Genomic DNA, 11879 nt, shown 5'->3' with positions numbered 1-11879 from the left:
TTGTTGTGTGAAAATGATTTGCTTTAGAATGGTCTCATATTCAAGTAATGTGCAGTTTAATGCTTCCAGGTTAGCGTCCCTGGTCAGTGACGGAGCATTAATCTGCACATTACTTGAATATAAGACCGTTCTGAAGCAAATCATTTTCATACAACAATAGATATACAATGAACTCTTGAATGAATCCCACAAGGATTGGAACAATCATCTCCCAGCATTTCCACTGATTCCCACTGATCAGTTACTAGCCTTCCCCTTTAACAGTTATTCAGTGCAACACTTTAAATAAGAAAATATGAGATGTAAATCAAATTTTACAGTGACAATAAGATGTAATATCATTATTTCCAAATTTTTTCTCTTTTCAATGTATTACAACTCTGCTGAATTTACTTCACATTTTAGCAAATGAGCTATCATAATTTATTACCAGTTTTTAGTTGCCATAATATTTTCACACTACAGAAAGCTTCTCTGAGGGTAATGAAATGTAAAAACACTCTTACAGACACAAACACACACATACACACACCAGTTTGAATAACATAAGAAGAGCATAAAAAGTCCCTGATCAAAGAAAGTATCACAAAATACAAGCACTCTGCTAATACACACATAATTTAAATGATAAATATATTTGCCCTTTTACAGAAGAAATCCTGCCTTCTGATTTGCATGTGCCAGAACATGTACAACCCATACACACCTGTTTGGTCATATGTGACTGTAATGCATCTTGGACAGTAACATAGCATTGTTCCCTTGAGGCTGCAGTTAATCTTTTGAACAATTATTTAAAAATTAAATCAGTTTCTTTGAAAAAAAAAAGAAATAAAGAAAATGAAAGGGGGCACTTGCGCCCACCTTTAATTTTTGCTCCATAAAGCAGCTGAAGCCTTTTTTTAATGCTTGTCAGCTGATTAAACCGGGAAGTGCCACCAGAAATATTTTTTGCGCCATCCCCCCCCCCCTTACGGAATTCCTGGATCCCCCACTGTATATGAAAAAATTTATTCTTATTGACCATTCAATTACTGGCATGGTTCAAATACATATTGCACAGCGGGTCTTGTTCATGCAGTGTCTCAAATACAAAGCTGAGAGAGTGCTTTTACAATCCTCGCTGGATGTCCTTACCCGATGAATGAACGGCATTTCAAAAACCATTACGCTTCTTATCGACCATCGTATGGTGGTCACATTTTGAACGGTCTGTTACTTTTGCTTCATTAATCATGTCTGATGCGTATTCCTCTCTCGGTCATATCACCTGCGAGAGGATGAAGTTTGCAAGGAAGGGTCTGTCGTGCATGGAATGAACATAATCACACTTTGAGGCCTTTTTTTTTTTCCATCTCACCTGTCTCTCACACCGCTACACCGCGCCTCATCAGGGCGTAATTTCACTTTTGTCCTTCGCTATCTGTGAGGAGGGATTGCGGGGGTGTGGAGGGGGAAATGAAGAAAGTAGCCTCGGCACGTCAGAACCCACCTCCTTGACTGATGGATGGCATTCGGACGTTTGCCAAGAAATCTGTCTCTCTCGTTCACCGGCCGACAGTGAGGTGAGGGATCCATCGCGTCCTATTCACAGGCAGGCCTTTGGGCAAAGAGGAAGTGGCTGACTTCTGATTTCCAAAGAGGGTTATTTACTCATCATTTACAAATGCACGCCCAAGAAATTTGTTTTTGACCCGCTACACAAGACAAACCACTCTTTCTTTTTTTTGCTTCAGCTTCTCCATGTTTGTGACGTATGCCTGAATTTTGCGACTCTTCGCAGTTGGACGATTGAGTGCGTGAACGGGACTCAGCTCAATTTAGTTATTGCCCTTTCATCTCGGTGAATTCTAAAGGATAGTGATGCCGCCGGGATACGTCCCAAGTTGGAAGTCTTAGGAGATTTACTTGTGACTGCAAAGCAGGGACGGCACTTACATTTCTTACTATAGCTACCTCGGTAAGAAGCATAGTGAATGGCTGTCTCTGACAGAGAAAGACTGAGAGAAATAGAGCAAAAAAGAGACAATCAGGGACAAGGAATGATAGTAAAATATATGAAGACTTTGTTCGCAAAAACCGATAAGTCCATTTTTGTAGATTTTGAAGTACGGTCTCTGTCATAAAGTACAAAATAATACCTTATAAATGATATATTGGTCATTACATTAAAGTACATTTTTGAAATTATGGTCAAAAGAAGCAAGCATTTTCTTATTATCCTCTTTGTTTTTCTTGACCTTTAATTGTAAATATCTCCATTTGGAAAATATGGACTTATCGGTTTTTGCGAACAAATTCTTCATATGCACTTTACTGGCAGGGGGTATGTGGATTGATAGCAGCATACATTGAACCACATCTCTGTAGCATTAGATGACACATGTATTGACCTCGTCAAGTCAAAAAGGGGCATTTTAATGAGGTGTGAAGCTGTGTATTTTCCTTCTGAATCCTATCAGTGAATATTGTGAATATTGGTGTTTTTAAAAGTAATTTAATCATTTTTCATATTGTTCATACATCTTTGGTTTATCCTTTGCAGGGTGCACTGGAGTTCTTTATTAGGCATTTACCACAGATGTCTTAAAACTTATTTCCCATAAAGCAAGAATAATCCTCTTAATCTTTAATGTGCCACCACGTACATCCTGAGATACAGTGTAGTATTACAGCATGTTTGATGTATTTTCTTCTTTCTGTAGCTGTCTGTCCCACTTTGTACCCAAAATCAAAATCTGAGCATCATCTCATCATATCATTGTTATGCCATGCTATGTAAGGATACATACATTTCTTTCCTCCTTTGCAGGATACAACACATTAGAGACAGTAACATCAGCGTGTCATAGCTCCAGTGGAACACATCCCATTGTTGCCATGGCTACCTCATTTAAAACTCCAGAGGCTGGGACGAACGGCGGGTCCGGGAAGGAGACTAAGGAGCAACAAGGCAGCGTTGCCGCAAATAACCGGGATAAAGGCGTACAGGTCAACATGCTGCTACGTCAGGACTCGTCGAGGAGATTTGTGCCTCCCCTGAGGTAAGGTGGCAGGTTTTGAGAGGACATGGGGAGGAAGAAGATAAGATGTAGTAAGAGAAAACATATAGAGAGAGAGATAGAGAGACAGAGATCAGAGGGGGAAGGGGAGAGTGGACAGGATGAAGAGAGACAAAAATGGTATGAAACAGAGAAAAAGAAAAACCAGACTTATGCTGAGACAGAACTTAAAAAGTGATAGGGGTCTCAGAGTGAGTGAGAAAGGGGGAGGGTGGGAGGGAGAAGACAAGATGAAGAGAGATGAAAATGAAAACTGGTGGAGAGGTTAGAAAAAGAGAAGACATACAACATGTAGGACAGATGATTAGAGATAGAAAAAAAAAAGAGACAGGAGAAGAGAAAAAAGGAACAACTAAGAGGGAGACAGAAGTTGAAAAAAAAAACAGGATATGGGAACCGATTAAAGGACATAACCTAGAAACAAAAATCAGGGGTTAAGATCTTGACAGCAAAATTGAGCAGTAAAGGAAAAGATAAAACAAAAACAAAAAAAGAGTGAGATGGACAGAAGTATAGATGCAGAGAGACACAAGATAGATATATGGAGATGTAGGAAGACAGAAACATTCATGGAATAGATTCATGGAATAGATATACAGTATGTCCCCCAAAAAATACAATCGGATTTTCGCGTTGATAACACCCAGTGTGATTAAACTGTCCAAACGCTACTTCAGGGTCTTGAAATATAACATCTTAGCTCTATTTTGCAGAAAACCCCATTCAAATTGGTTGAGCAGTCACAGAGAAATGTGGATTGTTGTGAAGCATGTCATGAGTCTGATTCTTCCAAGTTTATCACTTGAATCCTTTTGGAACTGCACATTAATGTGTAAACACCATAGACAGAACTTGGAGGGAAGAGATTCCTGACATACTCTACAAAATCCTCAGTTTTTTTTTTTTACCACTGAAGCAAATTGAGGTTTTCTGTAAGATTTGGGCAATGAGTTATTATTTCATACCCTGAAATTGTATTTGGATTGATTCACTATTTTTAAAGTTATCATTGCGGAGGTTCCCGTTGTAATTTTTTTTTTTACATACGGTAGATGAGGGAGAGAAAGATAAAGAGAGCGAGAGATAGATAGCTAAAATGAGAGTGATAGATAAGGGCAGATAGAGAAGGGTGTGAGCTTAAAGAGGGAAAGATAATTACATTATGATGTTGAGGATACCCAGGGAATATTTGCCCTAATGAGTGCAATATTCCCTGGTATTCTATGAATTAAAGCCATCCAATGTAATTATCATTATCTATGATTATTATCTAGAGAAGGCAACGAACTTAAAAAAAAAGTTTCATAACTTTGTAGTCGGCTCTGCACTGAAGGAGGAAAGACTCGCACTTCCATATGTAGCATGATGTTTGCGCATTTGGAAATTGCAACAAGAGTCTGTGCACTTTGTACAGTAGCAAGCTTTCGCGCACTCAGCAAGCGCTTGTGCAAAAGGTGAGACAAAATGCCGTGTATTATTACTTGGCCACTAACAACTGTTGCCTATGGCAAATTAATACAACAAATAACGTGGTGCGCATGCTGTTGTGATGTGCACTTTGAATGATGGGATACATACAAGATCTTGAGATTATTTGCTCCAGTGTTCACATTGTCAACATGGTTCACATGGCAAATAATCGTGATAATTCAGGAATAGATGCAAAATTTCTTGGGATTAGCATCTTGATACTGATTGTGATAATTATTGGGAATTCTTGTGTTTACACAGGCAAAAATCTTGAGATTTTGATTGCAAAAACAAAATCTGGAGATTTGTATCAAATGCTAATTCGCCTCCATGTGAATCCCACTAAATATGACTTAGGGAGGGTAATCAGTTGGAGCAATCACTGTAGATATGAGAGTGATATGTTTAGGAGAGATATAGGCCTACTGTATCAACAAATTGAAAAGAGCAGCTGAAGGTAAGAGTCTTAAAATAAAATATTTGTCTAATTTGTTAGAGAGAGAGAGAGAGAGGGGAAAGAGAGATAGGTCGAGTACATGCTAGACTGACAGAAAGCAAAATATCGAATCATACACCGTAAAGGATTAAATTAAAAAGTAATTATTATTTGTATGTGTACATGCACAGAATATGTGGACTTAAATTCCCTGTGCATTGCACTGCATTAAAATATAGGTCATTCTAACCATCAACTTCGCAATTGGTATGTAAATAACTTTGCTGTCATTTCTCAATGCCTTCTCAAGTGTGGGCTGTGCTCCTTTATTAGGGCTCGAGCACTCGTCCACTCCTGTTGTTAGGAGAGGGAAATGACCATGTGGATCAAATTTCCCTTCTCCTCCGCTCCCCCTACCCCCTTTCCCTCAAGAAAAAAAAAAAAGAAGAGAAGCTGACCCCCATACCAGTGATATGTATGCAAACATATCCATGGAATGGCTGAGCAGAGAAATTAAAATGCTGGAGTATTCATTTTTCCTGAGTGACAGAGAGAGAGAGAGAGAGAGAGAGAGAGAGAGAGAAAGGGAGGGCTTGTCTGTGTCTTTGTGTGTGTGTGTGTGTGTGTGTGTGTGTGTGCATGCTTTCTGTGCCTGTTTGTGTAGTGTGTGTGTGTGATTGAGGAAAATACAGTATAGATGGAGAGAGAGAGAGGGGAGAGAGATAGAAGGAAATAAAGAAATTGTGTGTGTCTTTGAGAGTGTGTGTACTTGTGCCTGTGTGCCTGTGTGTGTGTGTGTGTGTTTGTGTCTGGTAGAAAATAATAGAGAGAGAAAAAAAAAAGATTTTGTGTCTTTGTGTGTGCATACACTCTCTGTGGCTGTGTGTGTATGTGTGTGTGATAGTGATAAAGAAAAATAGAGAAAGAAAGAGATAGAGATTGATTGTGTGTGCACTGTGTGTGTGTGTGCATACACTCTCTATGGCTGTGTGTGTATGTGTGTGTGATAGTGATAAAGAAAAATAGAGAAAGAAAGAGATAGAGATTGTTTGTGTGTGCACTGTGTGTGTGTGTGTGCATACGTTTTGTGTGTCTGTGTGTGTATTGTTGTACACAGAATGAATCTGTTCACATCTACCCCTGACAGCACGGCTGATCTTGCGAGTTGATCTTCGCTGCGAGATTAATTCAAAGTGTGTCTGCCCCAGTTTCAGCGGCTTCTGTAGATGCGCAGCAGCTTGATATTGTACACGTCAAGTGAATTTGATTTGATGTTCGAGTCACTGATTGCCTTCAGCATTAAAGGGGCAGTCTGGGTATTTGCTAATCATCTAGTGTTGCATATCAATCATCTATTTTTTTAGCTCTACTTTTGATTTAATTTATCTCCATCTTTTCCACTGATGATTGACATCTCTTTTTCTCCCTTCTGTTTTGCTTCCATTTATTTTTCTTGTTTACCATTCTATGTATTTTCTCTTTGTTGTCTTATTTCTTTCTTTTCCTCCTCTCTTCAAATTATACAAAGGACTTCTAACTAGTATGATTTTTGTCATAAAAAATAAGATATCTGTTGAAAACAAAATGTTTTCTTTTCTGAGACTTGATTTAGCATACTGTAATATGTGGGGTTTTTTTTCATTACTAGTAAAATGTGATTTTTCGTACAAATCATTGGCTAAGAATGAAAAGGACGTTAAGTTGCCTCAAACTCTATGGGTTTAGTGGCAACTTAATGCCTTCCTCATCCTCAGCTGACGAAGTATGATTTTTTGCTTGTTTTTTATTTTTATTTTGTTTTGTTTTTGTTTTACAACACATAATTCTTCATAATGCTCAAAAGTTGACAGCTCTGAGTATTTTTGATGTATTGCGGATTTCCCTGCCCCAATTCTGTTTTTTCCATCCCTGTGAAATTTCTTGTAAGCAATCTAATGTGCTGGCCATATTGGTTCGCCAAAAAATTTGTGTCTCCTCGAGATTGATATTGAGGGCTTACTTTCCTGATTGAAAAGTGGGGAATACTGTGTGACCTTTTTAGATGAGCAGGATTTTAATTTTCTTCCTCTTTTTCCCCCCTTCCCCGGGGCATGGCTGCATCCCAAATATTGTGCTCCCAAGTAATTTAAACTCAGTTCATTCGATATTCTTGTTGAGAGATGTAATTGGGCTAAAATTAGCCCTCCTAGGTGCCGGTAGAGCACATTAATCAAACTTATCGAGTTTGGCAAGACTGTATAGGTATGCGTTTCCCATATGCCAGCATATGTCTCAAGGCTGACAATTCATGCCATGGCAATCTGGGCCTGTGATATGCCGTGCTGCCCTGTGGTGTGAATATGTATGATGTATCTTTCTGCTTCTTGTTTTATAGCGCTCTGGTACTTCTGCTGCCTGAAAATGTGTGGCGCGTTTTTTTTATCTCAGTTAATTTTCAGAATCAATTAAAAACATCTTCACTTCGCACGCTTACAGGCCTGTGTTATTTGTCTAAGCATTGAAATAGACAGCTAGCGTAAGATAAACTTAATGAATCTTCGATCTTTATCAAGCATTCCAACCCACTGATGCCAACGTTTTGATTATTCCCTGAAGAGTTGTACCAGGGTGCTGTATGGCATGCCTGGTTCCCTTTCTATGATGGGTTTATTGAGGTGCCATTGCTAATGGATTCATTTTCATAGACATGATCAAAACTCTACTTGTTTCTTTTGAATACAAGTCCCGCTGCTTGCAAGTTTAATTTTATGAAATGAGAAAAAAAATATCAAATGGAATAGCAAACAAGTCAGTTTGATTAGAAGATAAAAAGATGATAACAATCATTTACATTACATTACTTTCAAAACAATCACTTCTTTTCAACCATTATGTTTAGTATAATCTTCTTTTGATGTTAAGTGAATGATTTTGAAAAAAACAAACACTCCCTGCATTTGGTAGCAGTAATTCATGTATATTATTCATATTTATTCTGAAAGGAATTCAAAGTCTATTTGATGAAAATTGGTTTTGAAATGGCACAGATATCCAAAAACACAGTAAAACAAAATGATCCTAAAAAAGGTGGGTCCCACCTTTTATTAGGATTCCTTTTAGTTAGATATCTCAGCTGTTTCAAAACCAGTTTTCATCAAATAAACTTTGAACTCCTTTAAAATTGTATGCTCTTTCATATTTCATTTGAAGAGGTTTCTCATAATCTTACAAAACAAGTTGGAAACCTGAAGCCCCATCTCAACCACAACTATATTATACCTTTTAACTTCTTAGCTTGAAGTAAGAACATGTAGAATATATGAGGAATTGTGCATGACATCTTCATCTCTTATTTTCTCTCTCTTGTTTTTGGTAAGTGTAAATATGCTCACATCCTGTTGACAATTGTTTGGCCAACGTTCAAGGTAGACTTTGTGATTTCTAGCAAGATTTCTCACCAGTATGTCTGTTTGGTCATTGATTTCTGCACTCTGAGTTCATCCAGCTATCCTTTTTTTTTTTTTCGGTGATGACGAAGTGTGAAATTTGCCGACAGACCTGGAAATGTCCCTCCAGGGTTCATCGTAGAGTGACAAAATGGTGTGTGATGTTGCAAATGTCGACTAAGAACCTTCTTGCACCCACATCCTAGCATGACATAGGCGTTGATGCAGGAAATGTCTAAATTTGATAATCTACATGTCACATAATGAGGCACCAGTGATAATGAAGTGTATTTGTAAAATGCATTATCACCAATATAATGTGATGTATGAATGATGGAATTTGGATTAATAGGAATTATGATATTTACATCAAATATTACTCTCATTCGCATTCAATAAATTGTGTCACCATTCTCACAGTGATAGCAGAATTTCAAACTGAAAGAGAATTGAATAAAAGAGGAGGAAACAGAAGTAAGAAGTGATTGCATGTGAAGAGAAACAAGCAAAGAGAGAGAGAGAGACAGAGAGAGAGAGAGAGAAAGCAAAGGTGGTTGATGGAAATATATTCATCAGATGAAACAAGATTTTCTGGATGCTGTATACAAATGTCACATTTCATTATACAAATGTCACATTTCATATACAAATGTGTATGAATGTTTGCCACTTTTGACTTGCACTGAGATTCTATAATAATACAATACAACTGAGGACATGGTGGGAAAGAGATAAGTGTGGTCGTCATCATTGACTGATTCTCTTCCATAAAATATATTAAGGCCTGAGACTTCTATCCTCGTGAATTCGACTTGCTCCTTTAAACTCTGTGCGCCTGGATGCCATTGTCCCCGCAATCTAGCAATGCCTTGGTTTCCGTGACAATTGACCCCAGTGGCAAGGAAAAAAAAAAGTGAACAAAGGGCTCTCGGGCAAATCTAGGCCATCTCCAGGCACAAGCACCAGGCCAAATATATATATAGAGATCCTCAACTTCTTCATCTCCAGGTAACTCATCACGTACCATAAAGTATTAACTGGAGGGGGAAAAAAATGAAATAATCTCCGGAAGAGGTCATTCGATATGCCTCGTCCAGTCGATGCGGCGAGTCTGGCTTTCAGATTCAGAAGTTAATGGATATGACCTTCATAAAAGCAATCTAACCCAATTTCCAGAAAAGCAGAAATAAAAAAGAAAAAGAGAGACGAGTGTATGCTGTAACACCTGTTTAAGTACCAACTGGGTATTAAGAGTTCCATCACTCAAATATTAGTGCTTCTTACTTTATCTACCATTAAGACGTAAAGTCATGCAGACAAATGTGTGTATATGTGTACAAATATTCTGTGTTTGTGTGTGTGTGTGTGTGTGTGTGTGTGTGTGTGTGTGTGTGTGTGTGTGTGTATATGTGTGTTTCTGGCTTGGTGTCTGTGTATTATTTATGTAGTATTAGAATTATTTTATGTGTGGAAATTTGGAAAGTATATGGAGACTCTATAGAGTGACATGTGATAGATACAAATTGTGCAAAATTTATGCCTGTTTGGATTTGTTACTCCATTGACAAGATCTATTTTTCCAGAAGATATTTACAGTAAAATCATTTTGAAAATGTATCATACAAACTTAAATCCATCCCATCCCTTTCATTATGCACAGGAGTAATACAGAGGCAAATGCTACTTTTTTACAGTGATTGATTCCTTTTGTTTTGACCGAAAATTCTGCAGCTCTCATGGAAAATGCTTTTCTTCACCAAGCGATATTATCATACATGTCTATTGCAAAGAAAAAGGTAACATTACTGTTTGTTTTTTTTTCACCGGAAATACACTTTTCACCTCCTGGAATACTACAATCTATTTTACATGGGTGGCATTCCTGGTTGTACTTGGGCCACAAAGTATAGTCAACTAAAGAGCAATGTAAGCAACATGACTGCATGATGTATACAGAGATGGAAAAAGAAAGAATGAGAAATCAAGCTTGAGTAATTAGAGAGGAAAAAATAGAATAGATGAATAGAAATGAAAAACTGATGGCAAGGGTAGTAAAAAAAAGTCAGGTAATGAATTAAATGATGATGACAATGGTAATGATGATGATGATGATGATGATGATGATTAATTGATTGATTGATCCATGCAATGAAATCATTCATTGCAGCCCAAAGCTAAATTGCAAGTGGAACGTACTGTACAACAACAAACTTTCACAGCATGAAACTTAGGCAAACTGGAGCCGACAGCCTCTTTGAAGGCATGAAACTTTCACAAATTGCCAACCATGAGGAAACTTATGAGTATACTTCACTTTACAAATTGAGCAGACAAAAATTTTCTCATGCATTTTACTCTCTCACAGAATTCATGAAATATTAAGGCACAAGAAAACGTATGGTTTTCCTGGTTTTTCTGGTGTTCATCAGTGCCTCTGCAAAGCGTCATCATGCCAAAGACCTTCGAGTGGTCGACCTTGAAATGATGGCATAGTGGGAGGCATGATTCATTGGAAGTGTAAATGATCAGAAATATTTAGGTAGTTTTGATTGGCCATCCTATGTGTCATGACTAGATTCCATCCTTGAGGTTTACCTCTAATCTTCCATCCTCATTTGTATTTGTTTGACTTTGGCCGGAGTCAGTTACCATCATTCATTCCCAGTCCTTAGCAAAGGAGGCAACTTTAGCCTGTTGAGGAGTGTTTGATTTTGCTACAACATGCATTTCCCATAGACACAGCTTGCCCGAGTATACTCTGGACTCATCCTCAGCAGGTTAAAGGTTTAACACCTTGGTACCTGCTGCATGCAAAGTCAATGTGCCCATGAACTGAAGTTGGGTGCAAAGAATACAATTCAGAGACCTGCTCAGCAATGACGCAATCACTTGTCTAATCTAAATTTGCTTGATATTTTGATGTTGCAAAAAAAAAACGATGTTGTATGAAAACCTGTACCGTTATAGAACCCAGACATTCCCAAACTTTCCTATCTTAGGTCTGATTTTGATGAAACGTCTGCCATTCTGTTCCCCTCATTTAACATCCTCAATCAAAGTTCAACATTAACACTATGCCGAGTTACACCTTAACCACAATCGTGCACGGGATCAGAGTATCCATTACTTCGTGTAATCACATAAGTAAATCTTTGCTCCAAATCTCCAATCATCCCCCTGCCCACGCCTCCTCCACGCCACGAAATTCGGGGATGAGTTGCAAAGGGGAAGTATCCGCATCAATCTCCCGCACCGATAATGATCTTGGCGTGGTATATCGCTTTACAGGTCGATCTGAATGTCAATTTGATTTGTCGCAGGGCAATCATGACAAGCATAGGTAATGACTGAAGAGAAACGCTCACTCTTGTATACTTAAATAATGGAGCTTTCGTTTACGGAATATCCACATCTTTCAGATCAGAAACGCACAAATTGTCACAGAAAAACACAGACATTTCCACCTCCGTATCAGCTGGAAATATT

The 11879-nt window shown here is 38.1% G+C and overlaps 1 protein-coding gene across 1 annotated transcript in view; it reads left to right on the top strand.

Annotated features, from left to right (window-relative positions):
* The first annotated feature begins 2938 nt into the window (after positions 1-2938).
* Positions 2939-11879, top strand: part of LOC139719286 (tumor protein p53-inducible protein 11-like) — a 137191-nt gene continuing 128250 nt past the window's right edge. The window contains exon 1 of the mRNA XM_071630710.1: positions 2939-3044. Within this exon, the coding sequence (XP_071486811.1) occupies positions 2998-3044 (47 nt within the window). The 5' untranslated portion in view covers positions 2939-2997. The remainder of the gene's footprint in view (positions 3045-11879) is intronic.

The sequence above is a fragment of the Diadema antillarum genome, unplaced genomic scaffold, assembly GCF_040938485.1.
Source record: "Diadema antillarum isolate AM-2024a unplaced genomic scaffold, OU_Dant_1.0 scf00000108, whole genome shotgun sequence".
Lineage (NCBI taxonomy): Eukaryota > Metazoa > Echinodermata > Echinoidea > Diadematoida > Diadematidae > Diadema > Diadema antillarum.
Note: the sequence above shows the minus strand (reverse complement) of the source record. Positions and strands in the feature narration are given on the sequence as shown.